At 45.3% G+C, this 22,956-nt stretch overlaps 1 protein-coding gene and 1 long non-coding RNA gene across 5 annotated transcripts in view; one reads left to right on the top strand and one right to left on the bottom strand.

The window, feature by feature from the left end:
* LOC135374171 (uncharacterized) overlaps window positions 1-22,956 on the bottom strand; it is a 57,633-nt gene that overhangs the window by 10,054 nt on the left and 24,623 nt on the right. For all 4 annotated transcript variants that reach the window (XM_064607186.1, XM_064607195.1, XM_064607198.1 and 1 more), the window contains exons 5-8: window positions 22,804-22,838; window positions 22,112-22,223; window positions 15,819-15,923; window positions 1,856-2,006 (exon numbers count right to left, since the gene is read on the bottom strand). In XM_064607186.1, the coding sequence (XP_064463256.1) occupies window positions 1,856-2,006; window positions 15,819-15,923; window positions 22,112-22,223; window positions 22,804-22,838 (403 nt within the window). The remainder of the gene's footprint in view (window positions 1-1,855; window positions 2,007-15,818; window positions 15,924-22,111; window positions 22,224-22,803; window positions 22,839-22,956) is intronic.
* On the top strand, window positions 9,561-10,425 carry LOC135374163 (uncharacterized). Its single transcript, XR_010416791.1, has 2 exons — window positions 9,561-9,666; window positions 10,279-10,425. It is a non-coding gene; the product is annotated as an uncharacterized LOC135374163 (long non-coding RNA).

The following is a 22,956-nucleotide window of genomic DNA, read 5'->3' as shown; positions in this document are numbered from 1 at the left end:
CGACGCACAGACAAGTGCGCGCAGCCTGCGTCAGAGTAAAGTGCTCTCGATATTCCAGCGGCAGAGAGTGTAGCACGTGCAAGGTCGCCAAGGGCAATCAGGACCTCGCAGCACGCTGCACTGTGGCGCGCTCCCAGCAACATCGTCTCCCGCTCTATATCGTCGTTTTTATGGCGCAAGCCGTACCACGTGGTGTTATTCGTAGGCGGAGAAGAAAATCGCGGTTCCCGGCGGTCAGGCTTCGTAGTGTCGACGCACGCGGGTCACGGTTTTGTGAGAGGGTGATGGCCTACGCAAATATATTCGTCATGCGTCGTGAAAATGGCTGCCATCTACGCGCTGCTCGCTGATGAAGGCCAACATGCTGGTTCCGTCGTCACAGAAACTCATTTACTTAATTATCTGACGACGAATCTGTCTCTCACGCTCGTCTGTCAAAGCAGGCGGCAAGAGAGGTGTGTGAAGCTGTTAGAGGAGACCTCGAGCAAGATAGATGTTTGCAGTTATTGATTTTGCAGATACGTATAAGGTGAAGCTGTGTGTGGAGAATCGAAATGCTGTTTTTCGGATGTGATTTCACATCAGTACAGCGCAGTCTAGAATTTGTATCCAGTTCATAAGTCGACCCGTAGTTACGTATACACGTGGTAGAATGTACGCTGAAAGAACGTTGCAACGCTTGTCACAGGGCGCAGACTTCTAAAAATATCTGGTGCGAGAGCACGACGAGAAGAACACGCAGGGCCAAGTAATGCTCATGCACAACAATATTTTAATGGACTTTCAGTTGATATATTTGCTGTGCGTGAAGCTTCTACCACTATCTCCTGAAACAGGGAAACAGTTAAGCATATTTAAAAAAAGCAGGGATTCTGCGCGTTCGTGAGCTACTTGTGAGGCACTCTGGGTACTTTTTATTCAATTAATTATGAAATTAAGTCGTTTCTACTGTAATCTAGGAACTTTCGCTCGGTACTTTTCTAGCAGATGCTCAAGTACACAGCTTGTAATGAAAAAGAAAAGAAAATATGAGATCACATCACTAAATGATTTCTGAGCTTGTTTGACCATTTTGCGGGAAGGAAACGCTGCTTGAATTAGTCACGAAAAGAGTGTAGAATTAAGTGGAATTGGGAAAGCTTCCAAATTCACACGCTATGCAATTCGATAGAAAACACCGCAAATTTATGTTTTATTCTGTTCTGTGTTCAAATGTCATGATGTTACTGCTCTGTCGGATTGTCATTTCTACTTTTCAGTGTAATCATGTCGTTTTACCATGAACAATTCTTTTGAATGAATGATTGATTTGCCATTTGAATAAATGGTTGTATTAATTATAAGCATTATATGATGAATGGAAAAACAGGAGAATACATGCAAGCTTCCTTTCTTTTGCTTTGAGCTTTGTATTGCTAACACAGCGAACCTTGTTGTGAGCGCCACAGACACAACACAAAGGAAGTTTCCATTGCCTTCCTTCTCTCGTAGGTTCATTTTTATAGAAAATCTGTCTTACATCAGAGTATAAATTATACAGTCTCGTTCTGATGTTTTTATATATGGAGTGTCTTCTTGGTATGTCGTACAGCAAAACGTTAGTAGCATCCGGAGCTATGCGCACTTCAGAAACAATACTTTCTACGAACACCGACGGTTCCTTCTATGCATTTACATACGCGTTTTTCCATCTGTTTCATTTTAATGAGTTAGCAGTAAGTTGTCCTTGTGTTCGAATTTTCATTCACTTTTCTTACAGAAACACCCGAAGAGATACAAGCTACACCGATCTCTACGGGTAAAACAAAGTCACACGCAACTGCTTCATGTGACGCTTCATCCATAGGACACGTACCTTACGTTCTTTGGGTCCACCGTGACGAAAGCAAGCCTGGCGAGATTCATAAAAGGTGAACCGTTCTTTGATAATGTCGAAGACCGGGGGCGGTGACCAAGTGTCGGACGAGTAGTAGCATTTGTAATCCTCGTTTCCTTTCAATATTCTCCTGAAAAGCAATGTCACTATTTTGAAAATTAAGCCACACAAAACCGATGTCAGATTAGCGAAAACATCCTTGTGTTACTTTCTCGTGTGTACAACAATGTTATGATCAGGTGTTTTTACCTGATGCTTTTTTTAATTCCGTGTTGGCGCGGCGAAGCAACTGTGGCTATAAGCGGCGTACAGACGTGGACAGATGGGGAGAGGATAGCAGGAAGGAGTGGGAGGCATGGGGTTAGTGTGCGTCCTGGGTCGACTTGAAGAGGAATTGCGCTGATATTCGTCAGGAATTTTGCCTAATGTGTCTGCATCGTGACATTAACCGATATTGCGCGTCTTGCCTTCCTTAATCTTTGCTGGCAGGAAAACCTATTGAATCAGTTAGATTCGTATAGCTTCTGTATATAAGGGAGCCCCTGCGATAGTAACATCCGGGTCACGTAGGCCCAGCGAACGAATGTGATCACAGGGCAGGCAATTGTCTACGAGCTCGTTTGCTTCGGGTTCTCCTTAGTCCTCCGTAAATGCGTCCCCTTTCGCTCCTCAGTGTGAGGTGTAACGGGGGCATGTTGCGTGACACACGATGTGGTTACCCTGGAACACGTCCGAGTTGTTCCAGAAGCCGATCACACGCTTCTCGCGACAACTTGCGGACGCCTGTTCTCATCAGTCGGTCGCCAAAGGGCGTTCCCTGATTGGAGTTCTCCGTGTGGCCTTTTTACCCAATTTAGAAAGAGGGAATTCTGACATAGACTCAACATCCATAGTCGCTCTTGCCATGTGGGACATTGCAGCTCAATGCTTCCAGTCCCGTGACCTGACCATGTCCGATTTCCGAGAAAAAAAAAATATGAGGCTGTCGTGTATATGAACATGCACGACGTGAAATATTTCAAGATTCAAGATTCAAGTTTCTTTTATTAGTGCAATTTACGATTACAAAGTACAAGAGGACCGTGAGGGCGAACCCTGTAAAACGGTCCTTATACCCATGTGCATAATTTTACACAAATGACTTGTGGGAAGCAGAGAAAACAAAATGCATACATAACCTATTCGATAACATACCTCGAAGAAAAAGAAGAAAAAAAAAGAGAAGACACAGAAACTGCAAAAGGTAACGGATATGTACATAACCTATGCATGATTATACATTTTTAAACACAAGGATCAACATAACTGCCTCGAAAATAGGCTCGGCAAGAGTGTTTAAACGCTGCATACTTATCGATGGATCGTATGGCAATAGGAAGCTCGTTCCACAGACGAGTGCCAAAAGCAGAAACAGAGAAGAATCCAAGGTTAGTGCGGAAGGTGGGGCTGTAGAGAGAAAGTTGTAGACTCCTAAGGGAGTAAGATGTGTGAGGAATGTGCAGCTGCAGTTCGAATCGGTCGGCTGTCCCATAGAAAAAAGTATGCATCAATAGTGACATCTTATATTTCAGGAGGTCGAAGATGTTAAGCACAGAGAGTAGAGGAAGCACAAATGACACATGGTCCCGGGGGTTCAAAGAAAGCATAATTCTCAGGGCTCGCTTCTGGGCTACGAGTAAGGGACGAAGATGAGAAGTGTACGTCAGGCCATATACCTCGAGTCCGTAGTTTATATGCGAGTGCACCAGCGCATAGTAAACGTTCAGGAGCATTGAGGTCGGAACTAAGTGCCGTAGTTTTGAAAGTGCGTAGAGCCCCCCCAGATATTTTGTTACGGACCGAAGTGATATGTGGCTGCCAGTTTAGATGTTCATGTAGAATTACACCTAAAAAGCGCACTGAAGCAACACGTGTAAGAGCATAGTTCCCGAAATGAAGTTGTTTGTCACTAAAGTCAAGACGCTTCTGAGGAAGTTGAAAGACGATATATGATGTCTTCTCCAGGTTAATAACTAATCTGTTACACAGTAGCCAGTAGCGGTACCTGTCAAGGACACTGTTTGCTTTAGAGAATAGAGATGAACGATTATCGGATTCTATGAATATGTTGGTGTCATCCGCGTAGAGAAAACAGCTGGTAGAAAGGTGGTTAGGTAGATCGTTAATGTAAACGAGAAATAAGAACGGACCCAAAAAAATCGAACCCTGAGGCACACCCGCTCCTATAGACCCAACTTCAGAGCAGCTCTCATCCTGGATAACGAATGGATCCCTGTTGCACAGGAAGCTCTGTAATAATTGTAATGGTGTTCCTCTAACGCCATAGCGCTCCAGCTTCTGTAGTAGAATTTTATGATTGATTAAGTCAAAAGCTTTAGAGAGGTCGACGAAAATACCTATAGTTAAAAGTTTCTCTTCAATGTTCATTCTGATCTTTTCTGTGGCATAAATCAGTGCGCTAATGGTGGACTTGTTTTTGCAGAAACCAAATTGAGATGGAGAAAGTAGCTTGTTGAAATCGAAAAATCTCTCTAGTCGACGTAGGATAAGTTTCTCAAGAACCTTACTGACGGCTGAGAGCAACGAAATGGGTCGATAGTTGGAAGTGTCGGTACGATCCCCACTTTTAAAGATAGGTAACACCTTAGCAGTCTTTAATTCTTGGGGATAAATACCTTCAGTGAATATTTCGTTAAATAGCTCCAAAAGAGGATCAGCGAGATAGTTACAAAACCTTTTGAGAAAAATGGGAGAAATGTTGTCATGTCCGGATGACTTAAGCGGTTTCAGCCCGTTAATAACAGAAATGACTTCAGAACGGTCTATCGGTGTCAAGAAAAAAGAAGTGTCATTTCGAGCAGGCATAGGGGCCGCTGGAAGTGGGTCTACAGGCGGACAAAGACGAGTTGCGACGTTACAAAAATAGTTATTGAACTGATTTGCAATTTCCTTCGGGTTTGTAGTAGACGTTCCGTTCTGCGTTAGCCGGCGTGCACCAGTGGGAGTTACATTAAGCTTTCTTGATAGCGCAGAGTTTATTGTCCGCCATATCAATTTGGGGTCACCAGCAGAGCTGTCTATAGCTGAAGAAAAGTAGTTTCGCTTTGCAAGCCTCAAGGTATCTCTAAGCACGTTACTGTACCTAGAAAATCTAGCACGAAGACGTGTGTTCAGCGGGTTCAAGCGAAGTTTCCTATACATGTTGTTTTTGTGCTTAATGCTCCCTAGGATTGCCTTCGTAATCCAAGGCTGCCTCACAGCTGTGCGCCGACTAGATATGGTTTGAGTAGAATACTGCTTAATTACGTCAGAAATAGTGGAGATAAAGAAGCTAAACTTTTCACGCACATTTGAAAAGCGATGAAAGCCCCACATCATTTGCGAAAGGGATATTTCAATAGCTTTGTAGTCACATGGCTGCGTATCTGATGTCCGGCTACTTCCGCTTTTTCACAGCAACCACCAGTGTAAATAATTTCATGGTCTGAAATGTCGCATGCAGCAACTCCGTAAGTTAGTTTGAAGTCAATAATGTTGGTGATCACGTGGTCAATTTTATTTCCAGGACGCGTAAAAAACGGCCACCGGGCGGATTAGAGCTTCCGCCCCGTGCAGAAAGCCATGGTGCACTTGGACGACCCTGGAGCGAGAACGGACGTGCATTCGAGGAAGATTCAAGTGAGGACCTCTTCACAAAGGCCGGCACTATTCCTGCCTCTCAATGCAGTTCTTCCGTGCGGACGGTAGATAGGGAATCCCTTCCTGATCCGTCCACCGAGCACCGCTTCACGGCTTCCAGGGACCGACCTGCGCTCCTCCGGCACCCTGTGGCCTCCGGCACCCGGCACAGTGCCACCGCTTCATTTCATGCGTCTCCACGCGCATCCGGTCGCGACACCAGAGCAACGTTCTTGACTGCCGGCTTTGGCAGTCGCCGCAGCCGGTGCCCTGGCACGCTACCAGCCGGCGTCTCGACTGCCTCGCTATTCCTGGGATGGCCCCTACGAGCGGGTCTCCCTCCCGTGCCGTTTGCGGCACCCCAGGCCACGAATCCTACGCCCTAATAACTTTGCCCCTCATTCTCATCCAACCTCATTCCGTATATCTCCTGCCCGCCCATCGACTGTTTCCCGCAACGGGTATTGTGCCGTGCCACGAACACGCCCAGCAGTGCGCGTCGTCCACGGTTGCTCTTGCTCACTTCCGGTGAAGACACGGTTCTTCTTTCTCACCGCTCCGCGTCTGAGAGTGGGAGTTAGAGAACTGCACGAGCCTAATTTTCAGGACCGTGCCCGGCTGCTACGGCCCGCATCCGGCCCGTGCCCGACGACTTCTATAAGTTTCCAGTAATGGCCCCAATCACCACTGCTTCCTTCTCAGACCGGAATCTGGTGCGCATTTCGGGAAAACTTGATCCCCATTTTTGCAGATTCATACACGCCTTGTGCAAGACCTGCTGAACCTGGAGGTACACCTGTTCTGCCTCCTCAGGGCTTGCGGCTCCCAGAATAACGTCGTCGACGTAGATGGAGTCCTGACGAAGACGAGTGGTCTCAGGATATTCCTTAGCAAGCATCTGGAGGTGATGTAACATGGTCGCAGCCAAGAGGAAAGGACCTGGAGCTGTTCCGAATGTCACCCCTGTCATTCGCCACGTTTCCACCTTAGGCAATGGTTCCCCTCCTGGGGCGACGTCTCATACCAAAGATATCGCAGCGCGTCTCTGTCTTCAGGTCGAATGGCTATTTGGAGAAACGCTTTCTTAACGTCGGCGATTAAGGCAACGGGATGCAGTTTAAAGTTCAGTAAAATAGCTAAAATGTACATCTTCAGATTAGGACCGGACTTCAAGTTGTCTTTCGGTGATGCGGCGGAATCTTCATGAGAAGTAACGCCGAAGTCTAACCTTATTTTCGTTGTCAACCTTTCTTCCTTGATCACAGTATGATGTGGCATGTAGTACGCATGTCCTTCACGCGCATTGTCGTTCATTTCATCTCTGACCTTTTCCGCCACACGTGAGGTTAATACTCTCGAATGGCGCCGTCATAGCGGTGCAGTGCTTCCGGTGTTCGCATCAACGTTTTCGTCACATGTGACAGACGACGCTCCGCAGTGCATTTGTTGGTGGCCATTGGCGATTGGGGCTTCCACGGCAATACAGCCAAGTATCTGTTGTTGTCGAACCGGATTGAACTTTCGAAAGCTTCGATGACAGGGTGGTGAACGGGATCATCGGTCTCGTCGCTGCGAATACCGAAGCTATCGAGGCTCCATACGCAGTCCGTCATGCCGTTTACCTCCTGCTGGCGCACTGGGCCTACGTGCAGCACGATGACATTGTTACAAGCAGCTGTTCGTACACTGTTGATGGCGGCGTATGGCACATGAATCGTCCATCACACCGTTGTTTCTATCGCTTGCACGCCCTGTGTAAGCTTGCATAAATTCCCAGTGCCGAACTGCCATTAGCAGTCAGCCCCGACGAGGATTGGCTGTTGGCGAGGATTGGATCAATTGGCTGTGATCAATCGAGCGACGTGCCAGCCGTGGATAACCCACACCATTGCATCTTACTCTGTACGTCTTCCCACCCCTGTTGAAAAAAAGCCAAATAGGTTGTATGCGATCCTATTTATCCTATACAAATTGATGTAGGGTCCTTTATGTCCTATTTTGTATTATGTGGGAAGTTGTGGGATCCTACATGTCCTATATTCATTCACATATAGGTGAGTCATAGGATCCGACATGTCTCATATTAGGCTATGTAGGAGAGTTGTGGTGTCCTACTTGTCCCATATTCGGCAATACAGGAGAGTTGTAGGACACTACATTGCCTATATCCGGCTACGTGATGACTTGTAGGATCCTACAAGGCATCAAAAAGGAGCTATGGGAGATCTTACGTGGCCTGTTTGGTTTCATGTGAGGAGGACGTGGGGAATTATTTTGAGATATGGAAGTGATATATTAACACAGCAACAAACATTATTTGATTGCATATATATATATATATATATATCCTTCAAAACTGGGGCACAGAACGAACTAGTCATATTCAATCATGTTTGCCAACGCGCACATATACGGCAGGTTATCAAGTGCGAATTCTATTAGAACCACTGCAAATGAATATATTTTTTTAGGTTGAAAACAACTGAATGGACTGGTTGCATTCATTTATGGAACATGCATAGAGTATGTCCACTACTAGTCGACGAAACATCAAGCATACAATGATGCGTGCATTCCTCTGAGTGCTATTTAAGCACAAACTTCGACAACAGTGCGCAACAGGTCGAGGTGGCGGTTGAACCCCATCGAGCGACATTGCGGTGTCGATGGGGTTCTCGGTCTAATTTCTAGGACTAAACCGGTTCTATCAGGACGCGGTTTGTTGTGACGGATTCCCCAATCGTTCGTCTTCACGTGCACGCTCACGGCTCGCAGGGAATTCTAAGAGAAGTCGAGATACTTGAAAATTCCAGGCCTCTGTCTGCACTTCCGATACATTCGGAGCTCCGTAACATCCGCCCCGGTGGTCATGTCGACGCCAGAATTTCCGTCCTAGTAGAACTTGAGTCGCTCTACCATCGGTCAAATGGAACCATGGGTCGGTCTTTAGCGGTTCGGGGGTTGTGGGCAGAGACGCGTTCGTAACTGTTTTTCTAAGCTTTCATGCCCTTTTTCGGACGGAAGCCCGCGTCGGACAGTTTTCATCTTTCTAGAGTGTACTCGCGTCAACTCGGTGATCGTGGCAAAATTTACTACAGCTGTCAGTCTTCTGGTTCTCGAGCTACCGGTTTCCGTGTTTACACTCCTCCCAATACGTGGGACTGCCGGCTGTTTTTTCCCTAAAACCGTTTCCATCGCACCTACAGAGTCGTGTTTGACATAGTTTTGAAGCTCTTGACGTGCTCTTTCCAACCGCTTTAATCCCGTAAGCGCGCGACTCTCCGTTCCCCAGATATGGGCTTTGGAGTTGGAAGGTCATGGCACTGGCGCCAGCAAGTCTGGCTGACGCCGCTCGGAGACGCTTCCGTGGGTGCCGTTCCTTTAGTGCCGTAATCTCGCTTACCTAACGTCCAATTTACTGGAAATTTTGGATGCGTGTTCTCGGTTCTTTGCTCTACAACTTTTCAATTCGCACCTTCCGTCTATTTACTACAGGTTATGGCGTTATTCCCGAAATTCCTTAGGCTGACTCTCCTTCTGCAACCTTCGTCCCTGTTTTTAGGTTTGAACCCTGTGGGAGATCTGAATCACCTATTAACGGATTCGTGCACTCCGAACACCGAACGGCTAGAAACTTGCGGGACCTTTTTATCTCTCTTCATTCTCGAGTGAGGACAACATGGCAAAAGCGGCTCGTTATACATGGGGCTGGGGGCATTTTTTTCTATGTGAGTTGTTTGTTGGCGTAGAAATGTGATTGAAGACTTATTTTGACGGGAAAAACGTCCTCTTTCCAATGGCACTGGTCACCCGTACGCGCGGCTTCCTGCTTTCTGGATGTAGCGCGAGGAGAGCATGGCGGAGAGCCGTTACAGCCAGGCGGCGCCCTTGGAGCTTGGAATTCCTCCAGCTCATTTGGAAGGGAAATAATAGAAGCGTTCGGACGCATGCCCAAAGAGCTCTCGTTCGGGAAGCGTCTTTCATCGTAGTTTTGGTGGTTTTGGTGCCCCGCAGTGCTGTGACTGTATTTCATGCCTTACTAGTGGTATCTGGACCTGTTTCTGTGTGTGTACCTTGGAAGACCGAAAGCTGTTGGATTTCGTGAATTGAAGGTTAGTTGTGTGCACGCAATGCCATGTTTCGTGCACCTTTTGCTTTGTATTCTTCCTATCGTGTGGGTTCCTATAACTTTATCCGCTCAGTGCGATTATTACCCTACTGTTACCTATTTCCTTATCCTCCATCTGTAATCTTGTGCTCTTACCCTGTTGGTTAACCTGTATCGTCACTTAACATCAGGTTGATATCATGTGTGATGCTTCAGCGGCCCTGCTACAGGGTACCGGTGCTCTCAAGATACAGATCTTCCTTTTTTGGTTATTAATTCATAATAACTCAGCTTGGGTCATGCATAGTTTCCCCGAGTGTGGAAGGAATATGTACAGAATGTAAATAATTGCGGATATTATAACTCAACGTGCATTGTTTTCACCCTGTTCAGGTAATGCCTTACTGACACCCTTGCTGTAGCCCCAGTTGTCATAGTTAATTGATCTTACTGCTAACAAACAAATCCATTGTCTTTGGACCTCAAGTAAAAGCATATGTGGGAAGTCTGGTTAACCTGTGCAAGCGTTTTGGCATATTTTATGTATTTATGTATGGGACACATAATGTATTATCCCTTGTTAAATCTAGCTTCCTAACTCACTTTATTGTTTCAGATGCCTACAAGAAATATATCTTAGAGCTATCATCTAGCATGATCTGTAAAGGTGTTGAAGACGCTGTACATCAGGCAAGAGTGTGATTGTTCAACAGACATGTCAGAGGGATGATGAATGATATCAATAAAAAATAAAAAAATAGAAGCTGCATGATGTGTTATTTCCTAATATACAGAGCACAATAGGGTGCACAAATTATACAGGATCACCACGAGAGACTTGGACCTATTTGCATGTAAGACCCAACGTAGGTCCCACAATCAAATAGGATCATGTTAATATGTAGGATCGCATTTGCATGTAGGTCCCACAACCAAATAGGATCCTGTTTATATGTAGGATCGCATTTGCATGTAGGACCCACAATTAAACAGGATCCTATTTGTATGTAGGTTCCTTCATCATGTAGGACCTGGTGTCATAATACCATATGGAGTCAAGTAGGAATTTCCAATAGGGACAGAACCGCGAGAGCCTCAGCACGGATTTGCTCAATGACAATAGCTAAGATGGTGTGATACTCCTCGGCGAACTGTACTCACCACACCTATACTTCCACGGTATCGAGAAACTGCGGTCACGGGGAGTGCCCACAATAACCAATGGGCACACTTTCAGATCGCAGCCGCGAACAGCCGTGTGCGTCAGACAGTGCTTTAGTGATGAAGGTGCGTTAGCTGCCTTCATCGAAGACTAGACGAGTAAAGACCTCTTGCTTCGTTCCTCAAGCCTCAAAAGTGACGGTCTGAAGCAGTACGATGCAGCTGGATTGACCGATGCTGGCAACTGTTGCCTTGAGTCTGACTGGCTCTGACGACGGAACCGCAGCATCTTGACGAGGCGGTTTGTAAGTCAGGTCACACATACTGGATGCATGACTTCCGGGCCGAGATCGACGCTTCAGGAAACCTCGGCACTGTTCCGCCGGGTGATTTGACTTGGGGCACTGGAAACACAGACGTTGCGCCCCCTGCCAGTAATTTCTTATCATCCAATTGCCTCGACCTTATACATTCTGATGTTTTCTGTTCCGTAGTGCTGGAGAATAAGTACTTACTTCCCTTTGAAGGCCTCGCCTGGCTCTGCAATGTTGTGACCGGAAAACCGCTTGGAGTCTTTGCAACCTTGGAGAGCTGAGACCTTGCACGATCATTAAATGCGCTCTGCTCGAATCGGGCACTTAACTCCTCACGGTAGTTGATCTCGTTGTTCAAGAAAGTCAGCAATGACTGTAATGCTTCATGATGAAATGGTGGACGCGGATGTCGACGTCTTGTCTGCAAGCACGCGATTAAACTGCAGCGCCATATCTGACGGAATGGCCCGAAGTAGAATCGGATATAACATGGAACAGTAAGACTCCATAGATGTGCCCAAGCTTCTAAACCCCGGTTGAACGCTTGCACGGAGTCGTACGGTCCTCGGAGCTGAGGCACTTGTCGACTGGAACGTACAGGCTCAATGTCTGCGAGGGTCTTCAAGTGTTCTTGAATTAAGAGGTTTTCATTCCTGAAACGTTCACGGAGGATCGAAATCGCCGTCTCATATGCCCCAGCAGTAAACTGAAGGCCTTGTACTGCATTAGCCGCCTCATTTTGTAGCGCATTCATCAGGTAGTTCATCTTGTCAGCTGAAGACAACTGATGGGTATTATGAACAGTGGACTGAAACTGACTTTAGAATGCTGGCCGAAGATGTCGTTTTCCGTCAGACTTTAACAGGTCCAGGTTAGGAGTCGAACCCCTCCTTGTTCTCGAGCGTTAGTAGCTGTTGGCGGCGACGAAGTGTCCTGAGACTCAGTCGTGTGAGCTACTTTCATACGTTCTTCTAGCTCATCCAGAGTCGCTGACTCAATCGGTGATGCGTCGTTCAATAACAATATTGGTCACCTGAGAGCGCAGAACCTTTCGCTTCTTGATCAGCTAAGCTTTGTCCATCGTCGTGCGATATCCATTCCTGTATCACCCCGTAGCTCTACCGTAGCCTTCCGTCTTCGCTCGTTGTGTATGAATCCTGGTCACGGCACCAGCTTGTGGAAGACAGGACAGCGATCAGGGATGACGACGCGACGTCTGTTCGTCAAGAGCAAGTGAAGGAATGAGCGAGCTATAATTGCGCGGTAGCGGCCAAGGATGGTGACGCGAGCGATGATGTAATGAGCTGCCATCTTCTTTGGGACATTCAACATATCTAGGTGACGTTCGCTGCGGCGGCGTTTTACGGTTAAGGGAAAAGTAAACTGACATTTTTCACTTACACAAAAAAAAAAAATCGAATTGGGAGTAGATTTACAAATTTAATTTTTCGCAACCATATATATATGGTTTTCTGATCTGCATCAACAACTTGAATATGCGTTTGAATTTCCAGTGTTACTTTTGTTCTGATACCCATTTGCTTGCCTATGCCATTGGCTACCTCTTAATGAGTTATAATTGTGCAGTGAATGGGCACATTGTCTGGAGAAGGTCACTGTCACATTCATTACTACTTTCCTGGAAGCGTTCTAAACTAGTATCATTACCTGAAAATGAAGTTTCAAGTCCAAAATCTAGTTTTCAAATTGCTCACAATATGCAAAGAGGTGTCTTGATGTGTAGGGAAATTGCAATTCTTTATTGAAAGTCGCCATGTACATATCAGGAGATTAGTGCTCGCACTTTTGAGAATGAACCTCAGCACATAGCGCGCTTCTAGTAAACTGTCATGCCCAGTAACATCGTTCTTTGCCCTGATTTGCTGAAAGGGGCATAAAAAGTGCCCCACATAACAAAACGCCCAGACAATGTGGTGCGTGCTCTGCTTGCAGCTAGCCCGTGTCAAAGTGCATGTCGAACTCACATTCATTCCTCTGAACAAGCGAATGAATGTGAGTGGGCGGACTAGTCAAAGGGGGCTTAGGGGACGGTTTCCTGGTGCGCATCCCCACTTGCAGTAATGACAAGTATTTGATACCCGGTCCTGCACAAAATCCCACAGGCTACAAGTCTGTAGTTTTCTGTTCATTTTTTTTTCCTTTTCAAATTCATTCGTGCTAGGTATCCAACCTATCCATATACAGTGTGTTTCACCTAACGTCACAAAAAGTTCAAACTTGTGACGTACTCTCCGGAGGATTGTAGGACTTTCGGCAATTATCTTCTCGAGACTTTTGCCACCATTGAGGAGGGCTTTGGACAATTTTTAATTGCGGGAAACTTATTTTTAGTCAATTGAACTTTGAAAATTGCCAAGTTCTCCACGGATAACCACAGACCCAACAAAAACAATAGACGAAAAAAATAGTCCGCTTTAGCCCCGCCTGCTCGATTGTGACAAATAAGTGCGCGCGGCGGAGAGGCGGGGAGAGGATGAAGTGTTTCAGCGTCTTCCCAAGCAGCACAATATACTGAAAGTCGAGTGCAATAGGGGTCGACGGTAAGTGTCTTATTAATGTTCTTTAGTCTCCCGAGTCTGTTCAAGGCCTTGCACCTACCCGTCCAACCCTATTGCACTCGTGTTTCAGTACATTGTGGTGCTTGAGAATTGTTTTGCCTGTCTTTCCCCCGCTTTGGCGTTGATGCTCCTGAAAACCGTCTGACCACAAAGAAATCCAAACAACCGTCTTATCTCGACGAAGGCAAAATGCAGGGCAATTCCTCCTCTAAACTCACGCGCTTCTTTGCAAAACCGAGCAGGCTGGGCTAAAGCGGAAATTTTACTTTTTTTTTTCATTATTTCTGTTGCGATATTGAGCATAGTTTTTGTTGGGTTGCTTATTCGTGGTTATCCGGGAGTTCTATAAAAATGACGTCACATACACATCATCTACAATCCTAAAAGAAGGGTGTGTAGTAACTCATTTTTGGGGAGTACATCCAAGGTATATGTAAACTGGTAGTTTACCCATAGTAGTACCAAGTCATACCCATCGCCAAGGCTACCGTCGTGAGGAGCTTTTGTATGTACTAATAGGCTATTCATAATTTCAATATAGAAAAACTTTCTGCTACCCCACGCGTGCACCTATACGAAATCCCCTGCCACCCGAGCACATTTCCGTGTCCTGCTCCTTTGCGCATGTGTCAGACTGGGCGTGTTTATCTGTGCATCTCTGTATCCGTGCAGTGTGTCCGTGCATTGTAATGTGGAGTTCTTGGAGCTGTAGACCAAGCTTAACACGTGTGAACAGATGAATACAGTGCATCCGCTGTTGCTGGCTCCGCGAAAAAAAAAATCATCATGGGACGAGTGGCCATGATAGCGTGAGTGTTAGCAGGAATCAACTGTGCATCAACGATGTCATGTTTTGTTGCGGTGGACCTATAATGGCCACTCATTGTTATAAATGCAACCGTCTAATCACAAGGTGTACGTATAGCTCTAGGTGTGAAGTGGACCTTAAGTGAGCCTTCCTGATTTCTCTGTGGTCATCACGATGCCCTTCTGTTTGAAGATGTCAAAATCTGTGATAACTGTATGTATTTCGAATTGATGATTCATTAAACCTAATATGATTTATTTTTGTGTGTTCTCCTCTGGAATCGTTGCCTGGGCTAGGAAAAGGGAATACAACGCAAACGAAGTGCGCGAATCTAAACGTGCATTGCTAATTATGCACAACTTATTATTCATACTGCTGAAGTGATCTCTGACGTCATTTATTTACAATCGTAGTAGCCTGCGCAATGGATGAATTGCGGTGACCGTCTCTATCATGGTGTCATTCTGAAGACACAGGGGCCTATGCGAGTTGCGCTACCTGTTTAGATCTACCCTGGTACATCCATGCCACATATATCACTCCCTCTGGAGTGTACAGATATCCTCCACTAAGGAGTTCGCGGGTCTTGTTACTCTCTGAAAGGAATGAGAAGACTTGTTTTTCAGAGTAAATGTACACTGTAAAGGAAGTTACATATTTTGGCAAGGGCTTACTCCCAAGACGAAGTTACAACACACGTTTTTAAAGAGTGTAAAGTTACCAATGACAGTAATTGTGGATTGAGTTACACGCGGTGGTGGATTCAGACCCTCGACATGAGTGAGGGTTGGTTTCTTTGTTGAAGCACGTAGCGGGGAGGGATGAGAATGAAATTCAATGCATACACTCACGTTTTGGAGCGACGGTTGCCCTCCCCAATCCTGGGTCCGCCAGTTATTATGAGCGTATGTTAAAATTGGCAATTTTCAGCTATTTTTTGTCCAACTTTGTCGTGATGCAGCGACGTTCTAAACAAAATTTACCTACTCCGAGAGGAGACAAAGTGGCAACAGTGGTTCGGAATGGTGATTGGTTAGGAGTGTACTATGCGGCGAAGCTCTGTTCTTAGCTCTGTGTAGGTCAGTTAAATGAACCTGGTCTTGAAAACGCTTGAAGTAACAGCAATCCAATCCCCATTGCACAACAAGACTTTCTTGCGGAACACCCTTGCCATACTCCAATGCTTCATGCATAAACCGGCCATGTTTGCTAACAAAAATTGACAAGGAGGTAATAGAGCTACTCTCTTTTTTAGCGATAAACTACAGCTGCAAATCTTGAAATATTCCTTTACCTGTATGCCTCCTCGCCGTATTCAATGACTACTCCGTCACGATTGCCAGAAGTGTCACTCCGACCCTTGCCTAGGTCAGCGTCGTATGGTTCAACGAATGTGAGGCTGCAATGAGAACACATTTTAACGCCCGAGAAGAGCCAAAGCGGCACTTTTCGCCTCAGACAATGAGCATACATTTCAAGTTTACCTCTGTATATGACAAGAATAACGTTACCAGCGTAGAAATTGTTCGTCGATCGAAAAGGATCAATGTTCCCAAACAACATGTGTTTTAGGTTCAAACATTGTGCTCATGTTAGGACGACGTTTTAAACTCTCGTATGGTTGGTATACAGGCTGTCCCAGGAAACGTGTCTTTGAATACTAATAAAAAAAATTACGCCACCTAAAATCATGCGGTCAACGGCATTTGTTCTTACTAGGTTTTTGCCATCTCCTGATGTTCATGTCATGTAACGTAAGTTTAATTATGTAAATTTTGGTGAGGTGAACTCGGAAATTTGCCAAGTAAAGGTCACTTTTTTTACCCCGCCAACATCAAGAACGTGCTGAATTTACTAAAATTCATGATAATTGACAATGCTCTCCAGGATCTATCCTATCGGGAAAAATAGCCGTATAGCATGCTTCACGGGACACTTGAATATAACGCGCGGTGACTTTTTTTGAGCGCAATCACTGTCAGTCCGACGAAAGGAGGTTGGGAATCCAGCCCACAGAGTGAAAAAGTGACTTTCCTCCTCAAATTGGGAGAGGGAAGGCATCGTCGCAGCCGAAGCCGGGCGCGATAAGCTATGACAGTGTTAACTCTTTCTACCATGCTGCTGTGGGGTGGGTTCCCAACCTGTTTTCGTCGGAGTGAGAATCATTTCGCTCAAACATTGGGGGGGGGGGGGGGGGGTCGCGCGCTATCCTGTGCGAGCCCCGAAGAGCATGATTTTCGGCTGTTTTTTTCTGATGCGATAGCTCCACAATACTCCTGTCAATCATCATTAATTTGGGTAAATTTGGCACGCCCTTCACATTCGTGAGGTAAAAAAGTGACCTTCACTTGGCAAATTTCCGAGTTCAGTTCGCAATACTTTACATAATTAAACTTACATGACAAGGTTACATGACATACACATTAGGAGCTTTCAAAAACCCAGTAAGAACAAATGCCGTTGACCGCGTGATTCTATGCGGTGTAGTTTTTTTTATTAAAATTCAATGACACGTTTTATGGGACACCCTGTATGCTCAGCAACAAGAATACAGGATTCGGGTTCTAACATTATGCTCATGTTGGCTCGACGTCTTCGGGGCGGTTTGAAACAAACTTCTGAAAGGTAAATAGGGAAAAGAAACGTGTTTCTTGTGTTGCAATATTGTGGCTGTTAGGTCAGTTTACAGGGTTGCCGCTTTCCACACGAAGAACTAACGGCTGTGAGGCTCTGTTTATACAGTTACTGAATAAAATTGTAGTGGGAGTTATTTACAAGTCTCCCAGCCTAAATGTCACCAATGTTTCCTTGAAGAAGTTGAGGAGCTGTTTGCCCGGGTTCACTCAAGCGGGAACCGCACGTACATTTGTGGTGACCTTAATATTGATTGGTTAGATGTGGGGTCTTCTAATGCATTCCGTTTATTATTAAGTTCATACGGGTACAGAAACTTAGTTGCAGCGCCCACTCGCGTAGTCTCAGGGTCTGCCACTTTAATTGACTATATTATATCTGACGATAATAGTAGCGAGAACTACGCTGAAGTTGTGGAGGAATTAATTACCGATCATCGTAATATGGATCATCGTAATATCACTCGGATCATCGTAATATCTCGGTTAAGATGATCCGAGAGTGTAAACGTGAATATTATTGTCAGTTAATACGGACAAGCAGTAATCGCCGTCTAGTATGGCGGATTATAAATGAGGCTATGGGAAAGAAATTACCAAAGCAAGTACTGCCTACGACGACTGATGATCTGACTTTATTGTGCGAGCATTTTAATGGGTTCTTTGTTAACTTGGGCTCTTCGTGTGGAAACTACATTGGCAGTGTCCCAGGTCACACTCATTGTGACAATGAGAATACGTTTGCACTGTTCGGTGTTACATGTGACGATATTCTCGAGGCTATAAATAAGTGTTCTGATAATACTTCGCATGGCAGTGACAATATCACTATGAAGGTAATACGGCAGAATAGAGATATCCTATGTCCGGTGCTGGCTACAGTCTTTAATTCTTCTATTGCTGAGGCTCGCTATCCAGCTATCTTGAAAAGTGCTAGAGTGGTACCAGTATATAAAAATGGCGACTATAATAATTTAACTAATTACTGCCCAATCTCCGTGTTAAGCGCGCTTAACATAATTTTCGAAAAAGTACTGTTCTCTAGATTGACAACTTTCTTTGAAAAACACAATATAATCAGCCCAAACCAACATGGGTTTCGCAGGTCGAAGTCCACAGCTACTGCTGTACTTTCAGCAACTGAAATTATCAACAGTACTATTAATAGAGGTGAATACTGTGTTGTCATTTTTTTAGACTTAAAGAAGGCCTTTGATACAGTTCAACACAATATACTCATCGCTAAATTGTCTAAATATGGTATAAGAGGCCACTCTTTAGAGTTTTTCTCCAGTTACCTCAGCAATACAACACAAACTGTATCTATTGCCGGGCACCACTCTTCGTCACTCCCAATACACACTGGCGACCCCCAGGGCTCGGCCCTGGGACCATTGTTCTTTATTTTGTACGTAAATGACTTTCCTAGTGGAATGTCTTCAAATTGCATTATGTATGCTGACGATACGGCCTTGTTTTTCACTAGCAAATGTATAGATACAATTCGAACGAACATTGATTATTTTATGCCATTGCTTCTCGAATGGTTAGAAAACAATGCCCTTGAGTTAAATATATCGAAGACAAAATACATAGAATTTCGTTGCATCGTAAAAGTATTGACTTATCAAAATTTAATATTGTCATCAAGGGCTTACCCATCGAACGCCTTAATAGTATTAAGTACCTGGGTGTTGTGCTAGACTTCCATCTTAACTGGAAGCCACATATTTCACAAGTATGTTCTAAGTTATCTCACTCGTGTGGCGCTTTGTACAGGGTGAGCAAAATCTTCCCTCTGGCTGTCTTAAGAATTTTGTATTTCTCATTAGTCCAATGTCACCTCTTATACTGCGTTGAATGATGGGGGCACACTTATAGAACTTACTTAAGACCCATTGAACTTCTTCAAAACCGTATAATTCGCACAATATTGAATGCACATCCTAGGCAATCATGTCTGCCTTTGTATGAAACACTACGCATTCTGCCATTTAACACATTGTGTTTTGAAAGGACTGTATTGATGATAAGGAAATGTATTATTACTGAAGGGCTAGTTCTAGGTCTTCATTTTTCCTCTCTAACTCGCACCAGCCGCTCCGTGTTAGGGCATCATCTCTTAGCACAACAACAAGCGAATGAGCATGGGATGCGTACTTTACAATACCAAGGCGTAATTAAGTGGAATTCCTTACCACTATCTGTAATTTCATCTAGGAACTTTAAATTAGCATTACATAGGCACTTACTTCACAGTACTGGTCTTGAATCAACATAGATAACACTGTTTAGGATTTTTGTGACTTGCATATTTTTAGTGTAGTAGTATTGGTAGTAGTAGTACTGCTGTCATATATTTGTTTGACATGTTTCTACGGATCGCACTAGCTTCGGCTATGATCCGGATGGCCTTTCAGCTTTAATGTATCACTTTTATGTTGTCACTGAAATAAAAAAAAACTAAATAAAGCTAACGCATGGTGCGTAATTGATTCTGATCGTCCACTAACAACTACTACTTTATTTCAAAATTATGAATGCGGAGTTTCATCGCAAGGGGCGATACTACCACATTTCTGGTGCCACATACTCTGACACAGTGTCGGTGGTGATGGAGGTGTATCGAAATAATGAGCCAATTAACAATAAGGATCGAAGTCCTATTGAGCCCAAAAAGATCAAAATAGCTTAGTGGAGCGCTTTGGTGGGTTGGATTTCACAATGGTCTAGATACATTGGATAGAGATAGTGGGTGAGCGTCCAGCTGATTAAGAGTCCCCATGAGCGGTTCGTGAAGGTTGGTAGGATGGACAATTAAAAAAAAGTGCTTTAGATTTTCTAGAGCACCGCATTAAAAGCATCTGGGAGAGTCAACTCTTCCCAAGTGGTAACAACCACTGAGCTGTAAAAGCCACATCGAGACGCATATGGTGAATGACCTATAGTGAATGACCGCAGAATCTTGACGCAGGGTGTTTCGTGGCGTGCGGAAAGCGTGCGTTTCATGAACTCTGCTCAGCACAGATTGGCGGAGAATATCCCTTGTCCATTGGCGGGAAGCCAGGAGTGCCACGAGGCGTGAAGAATGGAACGACAATCTCCTCTCAGCAGTGCAATACAGGTCTGCTTCCGATACGAGAGAGCTGCTCCTGCGACGCTGTCAGCCCGTTAATTTGCCACGACACCACATTGAGCTGGAACCCATCGGAGGACCAGCCTTTAACCTGCTTCGAACACGTGGTGGTACACCACCAATACATCACTCAATAAAAGTGCGAATGAATCTCGTATGCCAGCATTCTCAGTAGCTTGCAGTGCGAATTTTGGGTCATTGAGCACTACCCAACACGGCGTAGATCAAGGACACCTTTCGCATTCACACACTGCAAGGGAGCTTTCCACAGCATGAGTATAATATGGGCCAAAGGGTACTCCTGCGTAACTATGGAAAGGGGAAGAATCGAGAGCAGCTGAGATTGTGTAGTGCTTTGGACCTTGACACCACGTAGTAAGGGTGAAAGGTGCACTCTGGAAACTTCACATTAATCACATGCACCCATTTAGTGGCCAGGTTAAACTAGACGATGAGGTAACTGACATAGCAATGTCAGCTCTCCTGTGGGTCGACTCAAACGTAGGGACTCGTGAACTGACAACAACCTCCAGGGACCTGGAGACAGGAACGATCGCTAGCCCAATCCAGAGCAACTCACCATCGCAAGAAACCGCTCCTAGTAACACGGCTGCACAAGAGCAAGGGACTCTAACCCGTAGAGGGAGGTCTGTGAGGCCACCTAACAAACTTACATAGTAGAAGAGGAGGAAATGTTATGCGTAAAGTCACTAGCGCCCCTATACCTCGTACGTATCGAGAATGTACCTCAAGGCGCTTGGTGGACTTTTCTACTGAAGGCAACGCTTCGTGTGGCGGATTTGTCCAACTGACACCTTGTACCCTAACTCGCTGAAACCAAGAACGTTAGCAAAAAAGGGATCGAAACAATCACAACAGGACGATTACGTTAAGGTTCCACCACTACCTCTTACGCCAAAAATTACGCCTTGTTGCAACTGGACTGTTGTTTACCTCACCACCAACGTTCGCCCGTCACGTCTTTTCACAGCCATGCTTTTTTTAGTTTGTATTGTGATATAGTTTTGCAAATGTTAAAATTCTCTCAAATAGGACTTTGGTCTTCGGGAGAGGGTGAGATGTGAAGGTCTTACTTCCTCCTCATTTACGCCGCACTTCCCCTGGACTGCAACATAGGTCGCCCCTTGCTCACGCCAGAGCTGTGGCACGCCGTCGCCGCCTCTGAAATACTGGAAACTCCCATGCCACCAGTCAACCGTCATTCGCCAGTCTACTTGACGGTTCGCTTGTTCGTTGTATTGTTTGCATCGCTTTCGCCTTCCGTCATTAAAAGGGCAGTTCGCTGCCCCCATTGTTCTTCCCTTGCCTCGCCTCGTGCCTCTCCAGCCATGGCATGCTCACAATAAATTGCCAAATTTTCTATGCAAATTAGCCGATACCAGAACTGCACACTCTTCGAGCACGGAAACGACGGGATGTTCTTCATATCTGAGCCCGATAGCGGTCTGTCTACCCAACATGGTAGCGCGTACGCCAATCAGCTCCATCGCCTCGAAGCACATGGTCGCCACAAATGGATTGCCTGCCGCCGTTTCAGAGCTCGACTCGCGCGTATTTGCGGTATCGGCTCATTTGCATAACGAAATTTGGTAATTTACATCTCGAAGTACGTTCGCTCCTCACGGTGTTTATTCAGGACGATAACAGTCGAGAACAGTCTCTGTTCGAAATATCGGCGGTTCTCGCCCTCACCCACTACCCTTAATTTTTGTGTACATATTACCAAGTGTTTGCAATAAGAGGATATCCTTCCAATGTATTTGTACACACTCGTTGCTGTAATTGTCACATACTTACGCCTCTGTTACGATCAGATATAGAGAGTCGTCAGCAAAATTGTTGTAGTCGAATAGGCCAGTATGCACGATGCCGAACTTCTGCTTGCTGCAAAGCCTTGGGTAGAGATTTTCTGTATAAATACATTGTACATGACGAGTGATGAGTTCATCGGTAGTGTGGTAAACTGTGAAAGAGAGCTTGACGTTTTGCGGAGAACCACCAGGGCTATTCCTTATGTACAGTGTTCGTCAAGATAAACTTCGGGATTTGTAACGAAGATAAAACAAACAAGAATAGTGTCGGAAAGCTAATGGGGACGTTAAAGGATGTATCATGCCCTCCAAATTTTATGTCCATAATGCCGCCCTGTCTGTTACTCTGCGGATAAATCGTGAAAATTAAAAAAACCGCTGCTGCCTAATCGGCAATACCTGTGTTCCAGCTACATTCCTCAGATAGTCGGATAGTCGGCAGATAGAAAGTCGGCCCGTGCAGGGCTCTAATCGAAACATCTAAGGCCATTAGACAGTTAAGTCATACTGGTTCCATCGGACCGCAAAGCCGTAAGTGCTACTGGAAATGTCCAAATTTGTGATAGGCCTATTGCCGTAATAGTTCCACTGAGATTGGCTGATCGGGCCCTCTTGTGCTCAACAATTGATAAGGATTCGGTTACGTTTGGTCGGAGAGAAAAGAAGACGTTGCCTCACCTGTTCGCCAACCTGCGTATTCGTGGGCATCAAATCTGAAAGAAGTGACACCACTCTATCAAGCTTCCAAATGTGTGAGAAAATACGTGCCGAAGACGACAGAAAAAAAAAAAGAACCATAGGATAGTTATACAACCCGAATTTGGGTAATAG

Source organism: Ornithodoros turicata, chromosome 1, assembly GCF_037126465.1.
Source record: "Ornithodoros turicata isolate Travis chromosome 1, ASM3712646v1, whole genome shotgun sequence".
NCBI lineage: Eukaryota > Metazoa > Arthropoda > Arachnida > Ixodida > Argasidae > Ornithodoros > Ornithodoros turicata.
The sequence above is the reverse complement of the archived record's forward strand: the minus strand, read 5'-3'. Positions and strand labels throughout refer to the sequence as shown.